Source organism: Cygnus olor, chromosome 16 (genome assembly GCF_009769625.2).
Source record: "Cygnus olor isolate bCygOlo1 chromosome 16, bCygOlo1.pri.v2, whole genome shotgun sequence".
In the NCBI taxonomy this organism is placed as follows: Eukaryota; Metazoa; Chordata; class Aves; order Anseriformes; family Anatidae; genus Cygnus; species Cygnus olor.
The window spans coordinates 13,827,364-13,852,348 of NC_049184.1; the positions used below are offsets into that span (position 1 = coordinate 13,827,364).

Genomic DNA, 24,985 nt, shown 5'->3' on the forward strand with positions numbered 1-24,985 from the left:
CGCAGCCCCATCCTTATTATCCCTAATGACACCTGATATGCTGATGTGCTAATGGAGCAGGTGTGTGCAGGCAGCCCAGTGCGGCAGGACTGTTCTGCCAGGCTCAGAATTACGTTTTTGTGCCCTTGCCAGGCCGTCCTGCTCCTCTGCTGTCACAGTGCGGTGCTACCCTGGAGATGCTGCTGTTTGCACGGTGCACACCGGTAATAACCAGGTTTGGTTATCTTTGTTTGTGGTGTTTTTGTTTTTTTTTTCAGAAAAGGTGGTGAGTTGGGATGGTCTCTTTGCTGTGAACAACATGCAGCCTATGCCTTCTCCTACAGAATTTCACAATATGCCACCCTAAACATTTGGCTCTTATATCTGCCCTTAAACCTTTATCAGCTCTACTGCTACCCCCAAGCCCTTCCTCTCTGCTAGGCAGGGACCTGATCGCAGCTCTTGCCATACAGCCACCATCACCCCCGCTGCTGCCCCAGCCGACCTGTGCTGGGATACAAGAGCAGAGACCCAAGCTGCTGCCCACTCTCCATCCTCTCTCAGACAGCCTGGGTGGAGTTACTGCTACAGGTGTGCGTGCACAGCCGAGCCTCCCACCTGTACTGCTGTCACTGCTGCTCGGGGGCTGGAGGAGGAGGTTGTACAGGGAGTTCTTTCTGAGCAGCCATGGTGGGCACAACAGTGCCCAGGGTCAAAAATCCTCTCACTTTCCCTGATTATTTCATCCGTGCACTTGAACTGTGAGCTCAGGCTGCCTGTGCAAGAGCAGCTTGTCTGCATACAGACCGCAGCGCATCCCCCTCCGCATGCAGCCGCCTCCACGCTGGCTGCAGCTGTGCTTGTACATGGATGCACTAGACCTTGAAGATGTTTGACTGTTTGTTTTCCTTTCCTTGCCATAAGCGAGCTCACTGACTGTGAAAAGGGATAAATTAGCATCTCCAAAGAGCGAGTCTCTTTATTCTGAAAACAAGCAAAGAGGCAGCAGGCTCGCTGGCTGCCGTACCAGTACCAGCACAGCTCCTGGGGAACTTGCCCATGCCACGGCTGGGCTGTGTTGGGATCACAAGTCGAGGATGTGAACAAGGAGGTCAGCTGCAGCTTCTGCCACAAGAAAAGCAAGCGGGGTCAGCAGGCCAAGCAGGCTGAACACTTTGATGGTCGCTTTGATTTTTAGCTTGTACTGCTTGAACTGCGTGCAGTGTCTTGTGTTTGAAAGAGTCTCCTTAGGGCATTTTATTCCCATTCCAGTGCTTCTGTCCCAAGCTAACACAGCTGAGTGTGAGTGAGCCTCATGTCCCACCCTCCCACATTGGGGTGCAGTGAGCCCCCCACCCCAGGCTCTGACTCGTACCAGGACCTGCAGATAGTCTGCTGCACTGGGCTTTGGGCTTGAAAAATAAAATTAATCCAGAATAAGCATCTTCTAGGAGAGGTCAGCAGCAGGGTGAAATAGTGCCACTCTGTTAGAGCAGTCAGCCCATGCCTGCTGGTTTCTTTATGCTGTTTTATTTAACTGGCTGGTTAAAATCTGATCAGCCAATGAGACATTCAGACTGACTAACTGAATTTAAAGCCCAAATTCCTGTAATTTCTGCAAAGTGCCATTCTGAATTCCCAAGTGCCGGTGCCTGTCCTGTTCAGGTTTTCACAAGGAACGGCCCATTTCTTTGTTACACTGACACACTGTCCCAGATTTCTGCCGTACCTTCTCCACCTCTTGTGTAACACCAACCACATTGCCTACCTACGGTAAGGATTTCACAGCCCAGGGTGATTCCCAGCTATTCAGCAGCAGCCAGAACTGGGATCCAGGAAATTTCCCATGAAAGCACACCAAAATCCTACAAACATGGTCTGAAACTCAGCACCAAACACTCCATTAATTTGCCTGATCCTCACTTGCTGATGATGTCCCTCATCCCCATGGCTTCTGAAGGGTGTTGGCCAAAGAAAACTCTGTCAATACGATCACTGCAACCACTGTGTTTTGGGGGCTAATGATCCCTTTTGGTCCTAGAGAGACTGAGCTGCAGTGAGCAATTCCTTCAGCCTGTCTGCCTGTGCCAGCTGACCCCTGAACGCACAGCACACACCCTGCACAGGTATCCCGAATTTGGAGCTTTATTTATCAAAGGACTCGTACAGGGACACGCGGTCCTGAACCATTCAGCTGGACAGGGCAAGGTTACAAGGCAGGGCACGCGGAGAGCTCTGAAGACGAGCGGAGCTGATCTGCCAGGGGCTGCTTTGGATACACGAAGCCTCTGTTGGTGCTGCTTTAGGGAGCAAGCTCGTGGGCTTACATTGCTGAGTATATGCCAATGAATGCCACCATGCTATGTACAATCTTTAATGAGAACTTTTCCCCGAAATTAGATGGAGGAGATGAAAATGGCTCGGCAAAACGATGTGACCTTGGAAAGTGTTCCCAGAGTGCTCTGGAACAACTCATGCGCAGACACGCAGTAAATTATTCAAAGGGCTGGCTCCATTTCTCTGCTCATCTCCTTCCAGGTGAAGAAAAATCCACAGAGTGGGATAGATTTTCTTCTTTTTGTGGCTATGCTTAGATCATTCCTGCCAGCCACGGTGGGAGGAAGAGCCCGACAGTTCCCAGCAAACACACAATGATGAACATCCAGAGGAAGATCCTGTCAATGACCATCGCAACGTACTTCCAGTCTTCCTTCACCTGGCAAGACAGAGATGAAAGGCCGATTATTGAGGCTTAATTGAGATTAATAGCGTTTAAAGATTAATAGTGCTTTATTCCCGAAGGCAGTATTTTAATTTAAGTCCTGAGATAGGAGGGGAGGATCTCACTTACATACAATGGCCATGTACAATGGCAAAGGTTTGCTCTAACGCCTGCATGGGAGACATTCCCAGGCTGCGTGGGTGTGCTCGTGCGATTGCAAGCCCTGTTCAGAGCTCCCCAGGGATGACGTATGCCTGTGGATAATTCAGCTTGTCTGCACACTCACGATCCCATTTTCCATGAGCAACAGCTGTAACTGGGTGTGTAAATGAGGCTGAGATTCAAGCTGAGGGAGGAAAAGGAATTGCTCGTTTCTTCGTGCTAGTAAACAGATTTGCTTACAGATTAATGAAGCCAAACTCATTCTGTGAAGGGATTTACAGATTTGGCTGAGTAAGCAGTGAAAATGAACCAGCAAATAAAAGAAGCGGTTTTCCTCATCCTTTTTCTCCACTTTTGTCTTGCTGTGGGAGGATTTTCCAGCAATTCCTCCCCGGGGAAATCTAGTACTTATTAATACCAGCAGGCAAGACCTGTTGTAAATGGATATTTCATCAAGTAAGAAACCACATACGTATGAAAACTTCTTTTATGCCTTTGCTGTTATTAATTTCTTTCCCAGGAAGAGGACTGATTAGATGGTGAAACTTTATTTGATATGGCTGTAGTCATTATAATTCCCTACAATGTACCACTTGGTGATTAATAGCCCTGATGTTGCCTTGAGCTCTGGGCTGAAGTTTGGCAGGCTGCCTTCCTCTTTAGGGAAAACAGCTCAGCGGGAGCTAGCTCAAACCTCTCCAGTGGTCGTTGCTGCAGAAAATCAGGAGTGAGGTGGTAAGGAGAAGGAGAGAGCAAAGCCAATGCTGCACTTTGCTGGGGCTGCTTTACTGGACCCACTGTTCTGAGATCCTGAGCAAACAGAGCTTCGCTGTGCCCAAAGCTGCTGCATATATGGGGCTGTAGCATGCATGAAAAGTGCAGTGCAATAATAATATAGCACTAATGGTGCAGGCCTTTTCATTCTCAGATCCCAGATTTGTTTTAAACACAGTTAATAAGTGAGTAACCCAGCATATATATATATATATTTTTTTTTTTTTTTTGTAAGAGACCTTGTTTGAGATATATATATATATATATATATAAAGGAATTGCTGATAATGCTGAATGATCATTTTGGTAAAGGAAGCAGTCCAAATATCACTGAAATAGCCATTTGCAGGAGATGATATTTTCACAGGTATAGTGGCAACTTCAGGTCCTAAAATATTATGATTTTCCAGCACCAAACAAGCAAGCTCTGAGCACAGCACAGACTCTGTAAACTCACCTAAACTCACCTTGAGTTTTCCCTTTCTTCTTCAGTCATGGATGCACCACTAAAGTTTATCTTACATCTTGTGGATGGTACACAGGAATCATGATGGGTCAGAGGGAGAGAATATACAGCCCTGGCTTCTGGGACAAACGTGATGATTTGTTGTGCTAAGAAAACTATTCTTTGCAGATAACGTATGTGAATTTTCTTCATTTTGGCTTGCTGAGCCCTTCATAAACCCGTCATGAATCATCCAGTGTATTTGCAAAGCACCCGTCTTCACTCTGTGCCTCAGCAGCGATAGCACTCAGCTGAAGCAATGCCAACAGTGAGCTCTTTAACTGCTCCCTCATTACTTGCCTTGTGAACTCCCTTTAAGGATTACAGTATTGCTCTAGCTCCTTGGCTCAGTACGCAGAGACATGCTATTTTTTTCCCATAATTTGTCCTCTGAACAAAGAATCTTAAATTTCAGGAATCCCTGGACATTCTCAGAAGTGTAAGAATCAGCTAAATATTTTCATGCAATGGATAATTTTGTTCACTTTAAAAATAACATCAAGTTAGCAGGTCTTTACTATTCAACAAAGGTAAAAATAAAAATAAAAATTGAGGCTCATCCTGAAGGTAGTTATCTTCATGGGGGAAATGAGCACATCTTTCTGTCGTTAGGGTAATCATAAGAAATAGTAGCCCTTGAAATCAAAAGGTATTCTCTCATCCCAAGGATGAAGTCACAGTGGATAATTCCCTTTTGCTGTACCAATTTTCTGATCTATTCATCATTTGCTGAGAGTTGGAGTGAGTCTCTGATGCTTAAAATTTCTGGTGAGAAGGCCAGCTAAGCAAGCTCTGGATGACTATATTTAAAAGTTTAGCATCTCATGAAGCAGCCAGTGTGTAAGAAAAATCTGAAATTTGCCATCTGATGTCCGACTGGAAAGCTGGGTTGAGAGAAATAATTCCTCATTCTGGCAAAATAGGCTTTTTTGAATATTTGTATTTGTAGAAATAAGTGTAGATCACTTGAAGAAAAGAAATAAACTAGATGAATTTCTCTTTGAGAAAGGAACGGGGAAATGGAAGAAGAGAAACAACTTTAAAAGTCCAACTGAGATTTGCTCTCAGATGTGGTGTATATAGAAATACTCAGCCCATCTTTAAAATGGTGCCTGGGAGTGCATCAAAAGTTTGCAAAATCAGTATCCAGCTTCAGAGCAAGAGCACAGAGGGATGGAATGAGGCGTTACAGAGAGACAATGAAAAGAAGAGGAGGAGGAAAAGCAAATGGTCTGGGTTTTGTTTTGTTTTGTGTTCTGACAGCTTGGTAGCATTTCCCTGTGACAGAAACTCTCCAGCATCCCACGTGGAGCGTGATCCACGGAGACCTCTATGGCAGCATCTATGCAGCTGCCAACATCTGCCATCCCAACTCCTGAGCTGTGTTCTGATTAGTTTTTAAGAGGCTCACTCAAAACTGTATTCGGGAAAAGATCAGGGGCAGGAACCAGCTGACATCTCCACCCCCAAATTCCTGCAAGATCAGGGAATTTGTGGCTCTTTCTTGGTTCAGCTGCCTACAAGTCCGAGCAGTGGGAATAAGGCACTGGGCCCCAGGGTATGAGGGAAGGGTTGAGGTGCCTTGGGGACCCCCAAATGACATCTGATTCTCAGGAGCCAGAGCCTCTAACACAGATTAGAGCAGTCCCGAGGGGTTTTATTGTACTTTGTTAAAAATAAACCGGTGAGATTATCCTGTGTTCCCTCCCCCTCAGCTATTTTATCTCCTATTTTATTTTTTAAGCTGTCTTCAAAGACTTCTTATTAGAGTAGTCTTGAGATGCACACAGTCACGAGGACAATGAGGCTTTCCGGACGGTGTGTGCTTATTTTGGCTTTTGTGTGACATGCAACTTGTTTTGCTTCTCAGCCTGCAACTAATTTCTAATGGCATTTCTATCATATGCTAGGACAATTCCATCTTGCATTTCCCCCAGCAAGCTGTTGTGCTTGTGCTGTTTGCAGATACCTTTTTGTAACAAACAACTGCCTCTTGCATTTCCCATTTTCTCTTTGCTGAAGCACTTAATTAAATGAGCTATTTACTTTTAATTTAGAAACACTGCCCCTGTGGCAATGGTGCTTTAGAAAAGAGAAAGTTTAAAAGAAGCTCTGCTCCCATTCTGCGAAGGTACATGTCTGAAAATATCACCCAAGAAGCACTGAGCTAGGTCTCAGGGCTGCAGCTGCATGAGAGGTGTCTGCTGAGGGGTTTGTTGGAGACCTCTGTCTCTGGTAGAAATGCCACAATTTGATTTTAAGATGATAGCAAATTTTTGAGTACTTATTTTTTTTTCCTCAATAAATTCTTATTTTATTAGATCATCTCTGCTCCCTACAGTAATTTTCAATTCCATGAGAGCACATTTCCTCCAGAAAAAAAAAAAAAAGTCAGGGCCAGTAATTATTCCCCCAGATCTGAAAACCCAACCTCCGCCTATCATGCAGACCACATTTGGTATGAAAGAACAGAAAGCTGTGGCAGGGAGCCCACTCTTCCAGGGAGCCCGGGACGTCGACGGTGCCAGGGTGACCCTTCTCCACTCACTGCTGGTGGTTTTCATGGTGCCTTTGCTCGCAGGCTGTCCTGGCAAGAGGTCTGCTTAGAGCCCACAGAATTGCCCCTTTTTCTTCTGCTTTTTATGTCTAATAGCTTTCTCCTTGGGTTAATTGCCTCAGTTCAAGAGGCAAGAGTAGTAGAAGGTGTAAGACTCTGGAGGCCATTTTCATTTTGAAGAAAGTTGCAATGATGGATTAAAAGGAAAGGACACAAGATATTCATCAGCCTAGTTCTTGTTGATATCAACAAGCTTAGCAGAAAGAGAATCAATCAAAAGGAGAAGTATTGTCGATGTATTATTCTTTCATTTGCACCACCGGGAAATATGTGAGTTAAAATCAATTGACTTCCATGGGTTTACTTCTTATTATTACCAGTCGGAGAGAGCAGAGTTTAATTCCCAAAGTCCTAATGTGCTTGCAGAATATTTTAGCCCACAAAAGGGAGCCGGGCTGTCAAGTAATGAAGGAGGGGGTTCATAGCCCTTCTCTGCCACAAATTTTGTTCTGCGACCTTGAACAGGTCATCTCATCCCTGTGGTTTGGCTGTCACTCCTCAAAATGAGGAATAAACAGCTGCTTCCTCAAAGGGATGTTGTGGAGCAAAATACATTAAAGAGCAGAGGCCTCTCAAACTGTGGCACCAAGGAGCACATAAATGGACAGCAGCACTTAGTCCTTTGTTGCTGCTGCTAAGTGCTCAGTGCTGTGAAAAATGCAAATATAAAGATACTCTTCAAGCCCAGGAAGTCTTGCGTAAAAGCACTGCGACTTGCTTTGACTGTAAATCTGGAGACAATCGAACTGTAAGAACAGCTGAAAAGGTACTGTTGCTGACTGGTACCTCTAAGAAACCCAGATAATGTCTTCTTTAGGAAAAAGCTTGTGGCTTCCCTCAGTATGACCATAATTAGCTCGCATGCTGTATCCATAGTATTGTAGGGGCAGAGCAGTGAGGTGTAATAGGATGTGGCATTTGTATGTGCATCACCATCTCCACTAAAATAAATTCTTTCAGCCTCTACTTCTATTTGTAGCCATATTTACCCCCTGAGAGTAAGTGTGAAGTTTGTCTGCCCGTCTGCCCACCCGCCTTCCCACAAACAGAGCCAACTGCTCCATGGAAGTCCACTAATGAGGAATCGCAGCATGCAGAGCTAAACATACCCTGCAACATCCCCACGCTACTACGCGCTTCCCACAGCCTCAGCCTATTTTGGGAATTTGCTTTCCCAGGCTCAGTAACCACAGTCAATGCTGAATAGAAAACCAAGTGCAAATTCCCTGTCTGTCAGAGGCTCAGCTATAAAGAAGTCTGCTACGTTCCCATCAGATCACTGCTTTTCTGTTCTCTCTCTCTCCATCTTAGCTGCTTCCTACAGATGAGGGGCTTTTTGCTCCCAAGTAGTAATGTTGGGAAAGGGTTTTTATGCACAGCAATGTGAAGGGGCTGCTCCATTGAGGTCCTGAGTTCCCTGACTGCTCACAAGGGTCAGCGGCACTAAGCATCTCGCAGGAGACATCTCACCCTTGGTGGAGGCACAGGTCAGAGCCTGACCATCTCAGGAAAGTCAGCATGCACAGCTGGCTTCCAGGGAGGATTCTGTTTCTGCTCTATCTCATTATAATACAGTTTTTGGCTTTTATCTACAAAAAAACTGAAAGCATAACTCAGAGCTGTGATGTGACCTCTCGTGCTCAGAGCAGGGCTGTGAACCGCTGAACTACCAAGGCAGGGATGCTAGGGCAACGCTGTCACAACCAACGTCAAAGTGCACTCGCTGATACTGTTCTCAGGAATGGGACAACAACAAATTACGCTGGCACTTCCTCTGGCTGTTCCCTGTAGAAGAATCATGGCATGGAGCCCAATTCTGCAAGGTGCCCTCTGGCCTCAATTAAAATCACATCCTTGGCTGCAATTAGAGGTGTTTTAAAATGGTTCAGGCTTTAGAGTACTAAAGGATTTCTTTTTTTTCTAGCTACATTTTGATCCCCTAAAAAGGAAAACAAATTAAATCCCCTCCTACACACCCCAAAAAAGAAGAAGGGTTGGGGGGAGGATTACTATTGTCTTTTACAGCTGGTCCTACTTGACAACAACTTTACTCCTCTTTCTTTACTGCTGGAGAACCTTATTGCTCTAGAGCAGCCCAGAGTGTGGCTTGGCCCACATGCCTGCCAAGACCCCAAGGACAAACTCTCTGTTCATATCTATAGTGCCAGTGTGTCCAGGAACCATGATGATTATACTTACTGAGTATACTTTCATAGCCCTCGTGTTTAGAGGGGCTTCCTTAGCAGGTGATTTTTGGCTTACCCAAGGAGAGCAGGCTAAGTTAGCATACTCACCGAGAAATCTGCATCTTCTGCTCGCAGGTGGTCTGCAATGTAGTGAACCCCTTCCACTGCCAGCTTCAGTGCTGGGGACATCAAGACGAGATGTTCTCCTTTGTTGCTGTGAGTCTTGCTTCCTTGAGCCGGTGTGCCGGCCGCCTCGCTCTTTTTGCACTTACACTTGCACTGGTGGGGCTTGTGCTGGGGCTGCTCTTCATTTAGGTGGCAGCGCTGGGATGCTGGTGAGGCACTGGACTGGCCGTTGGTCTGGGAAGAGTCCTCCTGCAGGTAACAGTACTGGATGCTTCGGGACCGACAGCGGATGCTCCCTTCCTCTGCCTTGTTGGGGCTGTACATCTGCTGAACGCTCAGCGACCTGCCTTTGGAGATGGATGTGGTCTGGGTGTCACTCAGGAGGTGGCGTGAGGGCTGCGGAGAGGAGCAGGTCACCTGTACAGGCTCTGGGTGTAGCACGGAGTACTGCCCAGAAGGAGATTTGCAGATAGGCTGGGGTTTGGCTGGCTCCTCGAGGTGGGCACAGAAGGAAGCTGTGGGTGACGGCTCGTTACTCTGGGGGCTGGGGGAAGATGAGGTAGTGAAGTTGGGCTCCATGTCGGTCTCGGACCAAAGTCTCGGTGAGTTGGTTATTTTGTGCATAGATTCAATGAGCTTCTTGCAATTGTCTTTCACCGTAGAGGGACGTTTCATGAAGAGGAGACGTGGGACTATGTCGAGGAAGATCCTCCTCACCCAGTCAGGCATCGTGTGGGTGCGCGGGGAACGATGGTGCACGTTGAGCACAAAGACGGTGATGATGATGGACAAGGTGACAAATATCATGGTGAACAGCAGGTACTCCCCAATCAGGGGGATGACCAAGGAGGTAGAAGGGATGATCTCCGTGATGAGCAGCAGGAACACAGTGAGGGATAGCAGCACGGAGATGCACAAAGTTATCTTTTCTCCACACTCAGAGGGCAGGTAGAAGACCAGGACAGTCAGGCAGGAGATAAGCAGGCAGGGGATGATCAGGTTGATTGTGTAGAACAGTGGCAGCCTCCGGATAATGAAGGAGTAAGTTATGTCGGGGTAGATCTCTGTGCAGCATTCATATTTCTTGCTGTTGTAATTGCCCACAGCATTAATGATGACCCATTCCCCGCTCTCCCAGTAGTCCAGCTGGTCCACATGGCTATGCATGCTCACCAAGTCTATCTTGGCTTTGTCATACGTCCAGGAGCCAAATTTCATTGTACAGTTTTGCTGGTCAAAGGGGAAGAAGGTAACATCGATGCTGCAGGAGCTTTTATAGATAGCAGGTGGCATCCATTTAATTCTCCCATCATAGAAGAGGTGAGCCTTGGTCAGGTGGGTGACCGCAAAGTCACCATCAGCACTGGGGAGAAAGAGAAGAAAGAAAGAGACTACAGTTGTCTGAGACTTCTCAGTTCTAAAGAAATACGATATTTAGTGCTTGGCTTCCAAAACTGTACTCAGGGCACCTGGGAGATGCATCATGCCCTAACACTGGATCCATCCACCCTACCCAGTGGTTTTTGAACTCTGTTGGCTTATGCAAGCACCGGATTTGCATACAGATGTCAGGCCTTGCCTTGCATAAGCCATGCCCTGGAGGTAAATGCACACAAGTTTTCCTCGAAGGTCTCCCATAAATGTCCTGGAGAGGGTTGAGTTTCCTTTGCTTTAGAGGTGGGAGGAACCAGGCGGTGTGGCTGTGAGCTCTGTAGAATTAATTGTGACAGCCACTATAAATGAGAGTGTTGGGTAATCATTCAGTCTCTTACATGGAAAACAGTAAGAGTGTTATATCAATAGGAATAATAGCAGTTAATCTCTTGATTTCCCCGTCAGGGAGAGAGCTGCCATTTTCAGTGTCTTTTTACAGGGATGCTCAATTGAGAACTGTATGCTGATATCAGATGCATGGATAACAAAACAAGATTTTATATCAGAAAACTTCAAAGTCAGAGAAAAGAGGGAGACCAAGGAACTCTGAGGCCTGGTCCTGGTGCTGGGACCTCAGGGACAGCGCGTATCGTTTGGGGAAAGATTGGCAGGATCTGGCCCTTAGTGAGCTGTCTAACACATACCCAGGCAGAGATGGAAATGCCCCTGATCCCCAGGATCACAACCCAGATAATTGTTTCTTGAAACAATTTTCCAGTTTGCTGGAATTCATGGAAAAATAAACCCAGAATGATTGTGTAATATGAACTAGGCTTTTTAACTCAAATCTTGCTGCTATAATAGAAAATATTTGCTTTTTGCTGCAAGTTTTTTTTTTTTTTTTTTTGACAGAAAAGCTATAAATATGTACAAACCCAGACTGCTGTCCCAAGGTGTCAAGGCAAAACCACCATTATCTTTTATTCTATATGTTGTACCATGCACCTAACTCCTTTCTTGACTCTTTTTCATATCTAATTTACACTCATGGACTGCTTTCTCTGGATGAAAACCATCTAGTTTCCTCCTGGGTTTTGCCTGCCCTGTAGAGCCAGATTGAGACACGAAACATGCACAGCAAGAGACATTCCAGCATTTGCTGTTCTTGGTGGTTTTCTTTCTAAATCTCAGTAGGAATTTGGAATCCAATTCAGCATTTAATGAGATCTCAGAGGCATGATTAAATTGTTCATTAATGGAACAATACGTTTATAATTGGACTTATATTACAGCAAAGGGATAATGAACATTCACCATTGTTTCTTTCTCAGGTAGCACAGTATGTAAGTGGCTGGGTAAACAATATGGGTGCCTCTTTATCCCTTTTAAGGCTGTTGGAAAAGGGCACGAACCTCTTGCTAAAAGCCCACCCAGGAACAATAATAATTCCCCTATGTATCATGTAGCTGGTTTGTGCAGACATTGTGTTTCATTCCCACAACTGTCTTGTCTGGCAATTTTGCCATCTTCCCGTGCCTACCCACACGCCTCTCTTCTGTAGGCATAGCTGTAACCAGAGGGATGCTGCAGAGCTTGTATGCCAATTATTTCAGCAACTGAGCTGCTTCTTTGAGGAGGAAGACTTTTTTTTTAATTGTTTGCCCAACAGCCCAGGCTCAGCCTGGGTCCTCACCTCACACACTACTGCAGGCAGCTGTGGCCCTCCTGTCCATGCTGGATTTTGCCTCCAGTGCCATGGTGGGAACAGATCCAAGACAACTGTGCCTTGCAGCTGGGAGTCAGGTAATGACTGTGAGGGGCCATGAAACATCCTGGAATCCTCCTGCTTTTCTCTTAGCCACATAACAAGGCTGTGAAGTAATTCCTGACCTCAGATGGGTTTTACTGGGGGTGTTTGGACTTCTCACTACAGTTCCGTATAGAGATACCTGAGCAATTTTTAAGAAGCTGCTGTGGATAGAGGGTATCTAGGCCAGCTATATTGTGCAAAGGTAGTGTTAGCAGTTGTCTTAACCCTTTGTGTACATATATATATATATTTGCCTATTTTCCTATTTTCCCAGGCTTGCCACCCACACTGGACCTTCAAGCATATGCTTACTGAGTTGGAAGCTGTGCCTGCTGGCGTGCTGCCGATGCAGGGTTCTCATTCTGCTTACCTTGACGTGAGGGAAGGAGCAAACAAGGTCACCCATCTTTTGACAGTCTCCAAAAGCCTTTCCTCAATCTCTCCAAGGTATCAAGCTGCGAAAACTATCTATAAATGAAGTCTGCACTTATGAGATTGGGGAAACCCTGTTTCCTTGTGGAAAGCTTTGTTGCACCGTTCTTGGCCAAGCTGTGCCAACTGTCACTGCATAACGCGAGTGATTCCTTAGACAGGTAGGTGGGAGATCTGCAGGGAAAATCTCCAGTCATTCCTTTGTAGAGGTAGCACATTTTCCTCACTCAGTCTACACCATTGTGTTGTGACTGTTGTCATGAAAAGCCATTTGGAAGCAGGAGTGAGCGCAAGGTAAACGTCACAACAAGAACTTGAGAATTAAGATAGTCAGGCTCTCCTGATTACCCTGACCTGACAGCTTGAAAAAATCTGTCAGTAAAGTTCTGGAGCTCTTGTATTTTCATGTCAAATACAACAGTGCACGCCAATAAAGAGAAGAGAGTTGCTTGTTCCTTTTCTGATGGAAATAGTGCTGCTGTGTTCTGCAGCCTTTGATTCCTCATTTCTGGAATAAAGTCTGCTCTTCTAAAATCTTCTGAGTTTCTAAGGGTTCAAGGATGGTATTGTTTTACTGGCAGCCATCAACTGCATTTCATTAAAAATCTCTGCTGATGGAGATTTTTTTGCCAGTTTCTATTTTCCCTGCATTTGGGAGATACATCGTCTCACGAAATTAAATGTTTTCAGAATGCATGTAAATGAGGCACACATTTATTTTAATTTCTGATGATACAATTTAAATCCAAACAGAGCTTTAAAAGCTTGAAAATTAGCTATATCCATGTATGGATATAGCTAGAATGTCCTCATTTAAAGCATTTTTCATCCAACAACAGTAACCAAGAAAAAAAGGGGTTTCGAGACCCCATTAAAATATCAACTCTGCACCCTTTTTGTAGATATTAAACAGATGCATCCGTAATGTTCAGATTAAAATGCTCCAAAGGCAAATCAAAGAATTTTTAAATGTTCAGCAATTATTTTTCACTAGCAAAATGATTGCTCTGAACTCACAGGTTGGTAAGGGCCTCTGGAGAAGATCAAATTCTCTCATCAAAGCAGGGTTAGTTACAAGAGGGTGCTCAGGACCTTGTCCTGTTGGATTTTGAATATATCCAGGCTCTTGGCACCTGCTCTTGGTACAAAGCAGATGTGTCAATGCAGATCTTGGGTGCATAGATGGAGGTGTCTGTGCACTGATGTCAACTTCTGCAGGTCTCATCCCAACATTTGCTTGTCTCAGATGCTGGGAAATCATTGGTTACAGAAATTTCAATAATTCCTCAGTAAAATAAGCATCTGTCCCAGAATTGGTTGCGCTACACTGATGAAATAGGCTCAAGTTTCTCAGAAGGCTGTAAGAGTACTGGATTTGTGCTTTTGCTTCCAATATTCCTTTTGCCAAGCATCCTTATCAGCATTTTGGAAGTAAAACGGCTCCATCCTGAACATTATGGCAGAAGCCTTAGATGCTAACTCAGCAACAGCCCGTGAGAGAGACCCCTCTTGGAGATTTCTATCGGTTCGTGTATTACAGGAAAGAGCTCGGTGGCAAATCTCAAAGACATCTACAGAGATAATTCCTCTCTAAAAATATTTCAAACTCCCAGGAGAATCAGGAAAGCTTAAGTGTGAAGTAGCAATTATGGGCCTATTACAAGTACAATCTGGTGCAAAATGACAATATCTAGGCAAGCATGCACACAAATGAAGAAAAATGTCAAGAATGTTTCCAACATTTGTAAGGTTAGACTGGGGCACTTTTGGGCATTTTTCTTTCAAACAGCTTTGAGATGAGTCAGGAAGCCAGTGTTACTCCATAAGCCTCACTAGTTGCAAACATCATAGTACAGTTCAAAAGAACAAGCCACTACAGTGTAGTTCAAAGAACTCTTTGCTTTCTCATGATTTTCAAAAGCTGCCTGCCAGATGAACTTCTAACCCAGTACAGTAATCCTTTTTGTCCATATTATCACTGGGTGAGTTCCTGAAGATATTTCCTCCTCTTAATTATTGAAATATTTATTTGCATTCACATCATGCATGATCCTGTCTCTCTCTCTCTTTTTTTTTTCCTTTTTTTTTTTTTTTTGTGACTATGGAGACTAATGCAGGGATTTTCTTTTTGGAACAGTTAACACCAGAAAGTATTGAGAAAAAGTAAATGATGAGGTCTGAATGTTTCCAATAGCCTTTTCCCAGGTTTTACCATCACCAGGGTAGAGAAAAGAAATGTTACAATGCTATCCTGCGTGTCTACTTGAAAGTTAGCCAGTGAAGCTCACATTTCAATTTCTCTGTCTATCCGTTAGGCTCAAGGACATGTTCTTGCATTCCTCTTTAGCAGCTGGACCACTGGCTGCAAATGTCCTGTTTCTGGGTTTTCTCCACTGAAATTTCAGTGATGTACTGGATTGGAATCATTCAACACAATGGTGGAGCAGTGAAAAAATCAAAACGCAGCCTCAGGGGCCGATTAGACCCCCCAAAATATTTTTTTTTTACTTCAAATATACACAGGAAAACTAAAGTGTGTTTAAAGTCCGTTCATGAATGGGAAACAAAGTCAATGCAGAAGATTAGATAATCCATTTGTAAATGATTTGGTGGTGTCTGAAGAGCCTTTACAGCCTCAGATAGAGAACAGCTGGCCTTCTTGGCAGAGAAGAAGAGAGGCTTTGTCATTTCACTATTAACTCACATTCCTCTGTTATACATATGTTTTGTCACATCTAGTAGAGACTATTTACAGAGTCTTGGAACTTATCTCATCAAGCCTGAAAACCCAGCAGCATATTAATTTCCCTGTAGGATATTAATTTCGTTTTAGATTCCTTATGAATGTTGACAACTACATACACTCTCTAGGCCAAACCGGCTGAGTTTACTGATTTAATTTGAGCCTCTAGAGTGGATAAATGGAAGTTTTTGATAATAATGAGCTTAGATATGAGAATAATTCACAACAAGGGGTTAGGTTTCCCTAACAACGTAAATCTCAAATCAATTTAAATTTTGCCATTTCTATAAATTCCCCCACATGGAAACAGGAGAGGCATTCATGTAATCTCCTGTCCAGAAATTCTCTTTTCCAAAGGATATCATCCCAAACAGAAACATCATCGTTCTGCCAGAGTACATGGTAAGCAGTTAATAATTCACATTAAAAAGCTTGAAGAGTATAAAAGGCCAGTGTGGCCGCTCTCCCTCTTCCACCAAGGTCCATGCAGACATTTCTGTTGGTGTTAGTCATACAGAATTATCTATATGACTTGAAATTGCCTCTAAACAATATATAAAATATGTGAGGGAGGCTTTATTTGTATCACCCTTGACTATTCACTGTCTTTGCAAAACCTTCCCAAAACATTTCCAGCTGAAATGAGAAACATAAAAAAGAGAAGCATGGTGGGGTTAAGCAGTTGGTGAGGCGCCGTGCAGAAGAATCTCATCCTGATGTTCCCTCAGGCTACATGTTTTCCCTTGCCTGCACCACATTTGCCCTGCCTTGCCCTTGCCGTGCAACCCCTAAAAACTGTGAAACTGGATCGTTAGAGTAGTGCAACTAAGATGATGACTGCAGCTTCAGATGTGTTTGGTAAGAAGCCAGATGGAAGAGAAAAGTACATCCGGGGCAGAAAGCAGGCTACATAATATGTGTTTGACACTATATGAAAGAGCATGGGCAAATATTAGCACTAAAGAGCTACAGAATTAATGGAAAACCATTACTGACTGGCTAGTGGTTGGCGTCTACAGCCATGTTTAATTCATGGATAAAGAAAGCAATTAAAAATGTATGATAGACTCATGACAACCATCGGGAGAATGCATGGTTGTTGATGATAAGTATGGATAAAGGGAGAGTTGTAGCTTCAGTTTAGGTGTCTGGGGCACTACATTTCACAGCATGGTAGTAGGGCACCAGGACAGAAGGACTTGCTACCTACCATAGGGATGCAGCAGGATGCTGAGGTTTCCTCCTTTAGTGCTAGGGCACCCCTTGCATTGCCCATGCTCCATCAGCCACAGTGAGCATGCTGAGCCAAGGGGGTAGGGACCATGAAGATCCCACAGACAAGGAGATTTGTTAATCTATACCATCGTCAGTAATTAGACAATGAGAAGGACAATGTTTTGTGTTTTTTTTTTTTTTTTGGTCCATTGGAAACTGTGAGCACCTTTCTTGGCTGCAACATGAGGCATTTGTCATATCATATTCGCTCTCTTTCCTGTAAGATGGGAAGGTCCAAGTGACTAGGAACTAGTAATTTCCAGTGGCCTAATCTCTAGTGATTTCAAAAGTTTTGCAATTACCACACCACCGAGGATCAGAGGCAAGCTAACAGGAAAGATAACAATTTCAATAGTCTCCAAAGCTCGCAATCCCCCAAACAGATTTCTCCTTCAGTGCTTTTTTTTTTTTTTTAAACAAAAGCAAAATTATATCAGAACCAGGCAACTGCTTATTAGAAATGAGCCTGGCTTCTGTTCTGAGTGTTTTCTCTGAGTGTTAGCCACATACAAAGATTGGTTTATTTGATGCTCTCATCAAGTGTTTTCTCTGGAGCCCGTGCAGGGAGGCAGCTTGGGGTATCCTGCACCCTAGGAGATGGAGAACTCTGCTGCGATAAGCAAAGGAGAAATCAGTCCTGGCACTTGGACACTCTTTCTAAGAATATCAGCAAGCTGCAAAAGAAAGAAAGAAAACGACCACTTGGTCCCCGCAAGGTGTCCATGCAAGAGAGAGATTTCAAGCATTTGGGATCAGGAGAAAATACCTATTTAGGAATAATTCTAGAATTCCATTGGTTTGACCTGAAACCTGTATTTGTAGACATGCAAGTCTGACATTTTTTGGGCATATTTGCCTTATTTAAGCCCGTCTTGGTAATTGGCTTTTCCAGTTGCTGGTGATGAATGAGGGGAGAGCTCCTTGGTGAAATGAAGCTGAAAGGGACTGAAAGCTCCTATCCAGATTAATTGTCTCTCCAATATGTGAAGAGAAAACAGTACGTGGCATCCCCCACATAACTCACTGTTAGAGAAAGCGTCGTTTGGTGAACAAAGCCCTTGTGATGAATGTTAGTCATGGTATTTACGGCACATCTGAGACAGATTTTGTGAGAATTTAGGACAGATATTATGAGACTCTACTTAGACCTCGACCAAAGAGAATTAAATAAGGAGGGACAATTGGAAGAAGCTCCTTGATGCCACAGGCAGAGAAAATTTGCAAGGATGGGTTTGCCTTCTGGCCACAGTGCTCACACTCACTTGTTGTAGAGGACAATGTCTGGCCTCCAGATGAGCTCCGAGGGGATTCGGATGGATGTGACATTTTCATATTCCTGGGGGTCCCAGCGCAGCTTGTAGTCATGCCACTCCTGCCAAAAACAGGGCAGTTACAAACCTGGGAGACCTCAGATTGAAAAACTGAAATGGAACATGGAAAAACACATATTTTGGTGCACTGACCTGCTTCACCCACACATTTGTGGTCATCATTTGGTTCTTCTCATCCTGAAATGCAAGATCAGATATCAGTTACAGGAGCAGGGGAAGTGCCCCAAGGAACACATTACATTTCTCTTAATTGTACTTAATTTTTGTAATTCTAAATCACCTCTGCAATAAATATAAGTTCCATCTTGGAAATAAAGAGCAGATGTTTCTGTCATTTAACACGGGACAGGGCACAGCTGTCTGATACCACTGAACAGCTGAGCCTGCACCGACGCAATCTTGCAAGCAGACTGACTTGAATTTACTGGGATTTTCCTGGGTGCTGATGGGTTCAGCCTAGGATGATGAGGACAGGCAGAGGGAAGAGCTCCTCAGCTCAGCTTTGTCCTGAGCACTGATGGAAGAGGATGCTGGGCACTTTTATTTTCATTCACGTGCACATTGCTTACAATTTTCATTTTCATCGTCAAGTAGTGCTTAGTATTTCTGTGTAACATTATCAGTGAGCACAGTTCTGGAAACATGAAGCTCAGTGGTGTTTCTCCTTCTGCAAAACACACAAACTTAGAGCACCACGGATTGAATTTTGTGAACAAAACCGAGCTACTCTGCTGATACATAACCCTTGGACAGCCTTGTGTATACCCATGGTGTCAATTTGTAGGCTTTTTTCCACCTCTAAATAGATATAGCATGAGAAGGTAGAACTACATATACACTTTTAAATAGTGTGAGGCAGCACCATAGTAGATTGATTATTATTGCTTCTTGCCTTGCACACAAGTTACAAACCCTGTGTAAATAACCAGGATGAATTACGGAGGGCAGAGTTTAGTCCAAGAGCTCAAAGCTTGTTTGTATGTTTGTTTCTTTTCTCTCTCTTTGTTCTGGCAACAAAACCAGCTCAGTTGACAGGGCTCATTTGGAAGCAAGCTGCTCATCATTAACCTTGCTCTTGTGCCAGTTCAGGATTAGTTCGAACACTAAAAGCTGGGAGATTCACGGGGCTGTGCCTCCCCCTCACTGAGCCTCCTCACCACAGTTGTGGCACCAAGTGCAAAACCCAACAGGAGATATCCTCATCCAGGGGCTGGGGACCAGGAGCATGAGGAGGAAGGAGGAATACAAAAAAAAAACATTCAAGTGAGCAACAAAGGAAGGAAAATTCCAGCTACTTCCTCGGGTGGGAGATCAGGATTGCCACTGGTGGGGGCTGCCATGCCCTGCTCTGGACCACCCTGCTTCTCCTACCACTGCAAGCCAGGTGCCCAAGGGTCTCCACCACGTTCCTTGTTACTGTCTGGGTGCTGATCCTTGTGGCAATTCCTGCCTGTTTTCCACCTCTGGACTGCACCCAAGGGCTCTGCCATCCTGACCCCAGAGAAGGGTGGCTCTAGTCCTGTGGGTTCCTCTCGCAGGGGGTTGCAGGGTGCAGTGGTGGTGGAGCTGCACGGCCTGGCCTTTTTCCTCAGGGTGAACACAGCACACAAAGCCCCACAGAGACATGATCTGAGGAGCCCAGGTGTGTTTTTCAGTGGTTGCTCCCAGACAAGTGCTCGATCCCCTACCACCTCATCTCAGAAAACCCCCAGCACAACGGGGTGAGCTGAGGACATGTGGGGCTGTCAAGTTTCACATTGATTTTCGTTTCCATCCCAGCTTTTGTCAGCAGGAGCTGGCATTTGAATACAGCTCTGATTTCTCTTTCAGACTTCTTGTTGTTGGGAGCTGCACTCCGGGTCTAACAATTGCACCGGGGTTTGCACCAGAACTGTCACTGCTGGGAAGGGGCACAGACAGTCAAAGTGCTGAGGTGGCAGGGGTATCACTTGTCCCCAGTGTCGGAGGGGATGAGACCTCTCCTCTCAGCAGCCCTGGCACAAGCTTGCCTGGTGGTTGCACTTCTAACCACTGACATGATTTTAAGAAGATTAATTCTCCTCCAGTAGGCTGGGAAAAGCACCACGAAGCAGGTGTATCGATCCCACCCCTCCGCGATTCTGCAGCTGCATAATGGAAAGTCTCTCATGCCTTCACAGTCACTAATGTCTCATCTTCACCCTTATCAATTATTCAGATGAGAGCCGAACAACTTCAACATTAGCAACTGCAAACAGCTCCGGATCCCTCAGGCTGACGTAAGGGAGTGGAGGACCGCAGGGCCCTTTCTGTGCTGCAGAGCTGGAAGCTGGTGTCTTGTGCATGAGGACATGCAACTCTCCAGCAACTGGTGGCTTCGATTTCCCACCTCCCAAGCCAGTTTAGCTGCACTTCTTTTGCATTTAAGGTCTCTAAAGCTCTGGGGCTGGTTGCATTTTTCATTTATTGCTCACTCTGGCACTTGGCTGCCTGTTGTGTTTGGACTAGTTCTCACAGAGATGTAGCAGCCTCAAGTTCTTCTTTCCCCTGTAAAAATCTGTCTATTTTTTTCCCATAAAACTACAATGCTGTAAGCCTCTATGGACCAATGACAATATTCAGCCTGAATATTTTGGGATTCATTGAGAATGAAGGTCGTAATGCCACACCATTGAGAAGGAGGCTTTGACTGTCTCAGGAGGGCTCCTGTGGCCAGGAGGAAATGGGCAGGCTCCAGCAGCACTAAGTATGGAAAAAGTATCGAGGATGATTTAAGATTTCTGTTTATTGCCTTGGCTATTTCAGCCATTCCTGGATGAGATCTAGATACTAAAAAATCTCATCATCTTTAAGAGAACTTCTAAAAGTTTTTTTCTCCAGTTTAATGACTCCTATCTAAAAAGACAAAGTGTAGAGAGTCATCTGCTGTGATTGGCCTGCACCAGCAATGTCCTTAATTTGCATCATACTTTCCTTTATCACTGCCTTTTCATCTGCCATAGGAGTACAGTAAAAGTGACAGAGAGAAACCTCCAAAGGCATGACCAACACCTGTGCAAGAGATGTTCAAGGGCACTAACAGAATTGTTGTGCCAACTCTGTGCTGACAAGGACTGAGAGAGGCACACAGGAGCAAGACGTGCACAAGCTAGATGTGTGTGTGTGCGTGTGTGTATGCTTCCCTCGGCCTGCAGGAATCGCCTCTATTTATGACACTTGATCCCAACACACTGTAAGAGATTAATCCTTTAAATACCATTTCAATACATATCAGCTCAGAGTGCAGACCACACCGTTTTGTACACAGCACACACAGTTTGTACGTGTGACTTTATTTAAGCAAACATTCAGGAATAATTTTTGTAAATATCTGCCAGAGCAGCTAACAACCCTCAAAACTTCCATTTGCAGAAAGCTCCTCAGGCCAGCTATCTTCCAGAGATGTATAAAATACTATTCCTCTTAGCTTGTGTCAATTAGTGTTAACAATTATGGCTTAAATTCTAAATCAGCTGATTGTTTTCTCCTTAGCCAGGACCCTCTGGCACTTATACCAGCAGCTCCACTGCTGTGCTGTGATCAGTCCTACTGGTTTTGGTAAGGAATTTGGGATTTTGGCTCTAGTCAATGAAGAACAAAGGATCCAGTTTGATGACCTGCTACTCTCACAAGTCATCTCGTTCCAGCAGAGCTGTCTGTGTGATAACTTTCCTTGTGAGAGCAAAGGCTTCCCAACCTGACCCTGAACCAGCCTGCAAAACCAACATGCACCTGGAGCATCCCCCCTGAGCCCCAACCCCGTTAATCCTGTCTGCTCATTGCACAAATGGGTTGCACTTACAACATCGATGAGCTGCGCGATGGACAAGCCGAAGCGAACCAGGACCACGTCGGAAATGTTGGCGACGGGGCGGGACCACTTGTTATACCCGGAGAAGAGTTTCTTCAGGAGACGCTCCTCCGCGTGGGCTCGGGTTTCGACGTGGCCGAAGGCTGCGGGGATGGCACGGGCAGGGCAGGGTGAGGCACGGGAGCTGCTGTGCATCCCAGGGTGAGGTGCAGGATCACCCCAGCCCACCCCCAGTCACAGCAGGGAGCAGAGCCTTCTCCTACCAGGACCCCGGGGATGTCCCCAAGGAGGGACACACGGGAGGGTGATGCCACCCTGGGGACCTGCCTACCTGCTCCCCCAGGCATTGCCGTGTATTTCTCCCTCCATTCACCCACCGTGGCCAAATCCTGTGGGGCATCACTGAAATGACTTTAAAACCACCACATGGGTCATTTTCCCCTGAAGCTGGTTTAGTTTTTACGGCCACTTTGTGGTAAGCTTCTAGCAGTGAAGTCTGCAAGCAGTAAAGGGGGATATGTGAAGGGTAAGACAAAAAGGAGAAAGCAGCCTTGTCAGTCAAACACTGCTGGGGGATAGGGACCTCGGAACAAATTTACACATGAAAACTGGCATCCAATGCATCGGAAAAAAAATAATAATAAAGGAGAGGTTGAAATTCAGCTCTTCAAACTGAGCTTCATAGCTGGTGTTTCACAAAAGCAGTGGGTGAAGGAAGAGGAAAGGGGAGAGCAGAAATTGCACAAGAGTGCAGTTTCCCTCAATAATACTTTAAAAGTTGGATGCTGCAAGGAACAGCTCTGACTGTGCACGTTCACTACAGGAGCTGTCAGTGGTGCCTGCTGGTAACTAAAAATGAAATCCTCCCTTCTTCAGGGGGCTGCCGGGGGCTGTACCCCTGTGCAGGATGCATGCACATGCATCCTCCACCAAGGATGGAGGGGAGAGGGAGCAGGGTCTCTCCCCACGTCCCTCGTGGAATATGGCTCCTACTTAGTCTTTAGCCTGCCCTGGATTATACAAAGGGAAGCATTAGCTGAGAGCTGGCTGCACTCTCCCCAGCCACAGCTATCGCCCCCGAGACACATTAACACACTTCATCCAGGGAGAAAAGCCAAGGCAAGAAGCAGAGGCTGAGCCCCTCTGTGTCCACTCCCCGTCCCCTTCCACACTGAGCTTTAACCCTTTTGCCATCTGTTCCGGCGAGGAGCAGAAAATAAAAGCAAAGCACTGCTCAGCAGAGCAATATTTTTAGGTGAACTGCTACAACAGGGCAGGGGGATGCAGGAGTGGGGGAAATTCCTCGCTGAAAGGGACTGGGCTTTGCAGCATGCCTTAGAGAGGGCTAAGGGAGAAAAAGAGCTAAAGAGCAGAGCAGGGGAAGAAAAGCCTCTCAAACTTACCGGGGAAGGTGCTGGCACACAACAGGAGGAGGAGGTTTCCTTTAGCCACAAGAAATCCCATTGTGGAGCAAAGCTCAGGCTCTAGCACACAGAGGCTCCCGTCAGGGCAACTTTTCCTCTCTGAGTCTCCGGATCCTCCAGCTTCATCCCCCTGAACTCCTTCCTCTCCCTCTCTCACCTCTCTTCGGGAGGCAGTAATAGCTGATTTACATCCTTCCCATTCTCTTCTGCCTGATTTCCAGCTCTCGCTCCTAGAAAGACGCTTTTCCCTGGGATGCAGATGGACGCGTGCTCGCAAGGGATGCGTGAGGGCTGCAGAAAGCTCCTGTAAAGAAGCACGAAATGCTCACCCTGCCTGGGCTCTCCTCTCCCCTCTGCTACGGGGCGCTTTGCCTGCTCCGTTTGCTCGTTGCTGCTGCTGCTGCTTTCTCCCTTCCCCCAGCCCTTTCGGCAGCTTTCGCTCAGATTCTGCTGCTGATGGACCACCGATGCCAACGCCGGCACTTGACGAAGCAAAGAAGGAGCACGATGTGTTTGTATATTTAATGTGCTTAGACCTGCCCACCTCCTGCCGAGGAGGAGGAGGGAGTCTGTGCACTCCAGCAAACGGGCTGCAGGGAAGGAAAACTTTCAGCACGAGAAATAAAAAGGGAGATCCAGACCCGGCTGCAGCCAGAAGTGGTGGACTTGGGGCCATCTGGGACCTTTATAGCACCTGAACCCCAAACAGTTCTTAATTAATAATAGTTATTTATTTCATTTTGCCCAAGTGCTTTTCAAAATTGCTCCTGTAGATTAACAGGGTAATTAGCCTGACAGGTATTTCTGGCCCTGCATGTAGCTTTGCTGTCGACAGTTATTGAGCCCAATGAATCTGCCCATGAGCATGGGTCTCTGCTGTGCTTGGTGCTGTACAAAGACAGAGCAAAAATACAAACATTACTCTTTGTCCAGAAGCAACATGCAAATCAAAGTTGAGGCTGAGGCAGGGACTTACTTGAATTTATCTGTATATGTGACTGTACCTTAAATATACCACAAATAGCCCTGCTGAAGTCTTGAACAATATCATCTGTGGAGGAAAGTGTTGGCAAGGAATTAGCACTCAGCCCTTCATCATGCAGCCCTGATTCCTCGCACGGAAGGCACGGAGAGGAGCCCTCTTCATTTCATTTTAAAACCAGCTTTGATATTAACACAATTACTTCCACACGGACAGTAAATGGATTTCTTTTTCAGGCAGGGGTAATTTTGCCAGCTGCAAAATTAATCAAAGTCTGTTCTAATGATACTAGCTACATATTTTATGTATAATAATTTCCCTACTCTGAAAGCATCTCAAGTATCTTCCAATATAATAGATTGCTGGCTGAAAGTGGGGAGGATTAAAGCAACAAGAGAAATTAAGTCTGTAGTGATATTATAAATAATATCAACATAGTACCAAACTCATTTTTTTTTTTGTTCCTTCTTCTCCCATCTTTTCCTTAACAGTTGTCAGCCTTTCGGGATGAGAAACCCACCATTTTTCCTGCTGGGTGCATAAACTTCTGCATGGTTTGCTTTCCTTCCTTTTGGTGGCCTGGCCCTCACTGCAGCACCTGAGCACCGGTGACGTGCTATAAAAACCCACAGTGCTCGTTCCAGGGAACCATCCAGCATTAATTCAATAAACAGCAGATGCAAGACCAAATTAGCTTAAAGTTGCCCTGCAGGT

At 45.4% G+C, this 24,985-nt stretch overlaps 1 protein-coding gene and 1 long non-coding RNA gene across 2 annotated transcripts; one reads left to right on the forward strand and one right to left on the reverse strand.

The window, feature by feature from the left end:
* CHRNA4 (cholinergic receptor nicotinic alpha 4 subunit) lies at positions 1–23,813 on the reverse strand. Its single transcript, XM_040575921.1, has 6 exons — positions 23,269–23,813; positions 21,857–22,008; positions 18,169–18,213; positions 17,968–18,077; positions 9,054–10,434; positions 1–2,695 (listed from the first exon to the last, which is right to left on the reverse strand). Exons 1-6 carry the CDS (start codon positions 23,327–23,329, stop codon positions 2,570–2,572), a joined length of 1,875 nt encoding a protein of 624 aa, XP_040431855.1. The 5' UTR covers positions 23,330–23,813; the 3' UTR covers positions 1–2,569.
* Positions 11,731–13,118, forward strand: LOC121079063. Its single transcript, XR_005824850.1, has 2 exons — positions 11,731–12,248; positions 12,530–13,118. It is a non-coding gene; the product is annotated as an uncharacterized LOC121079063 (long non-coding RNA).
* Positions 23,814–24,985: the final 1,172 nt, after the last annotated feature.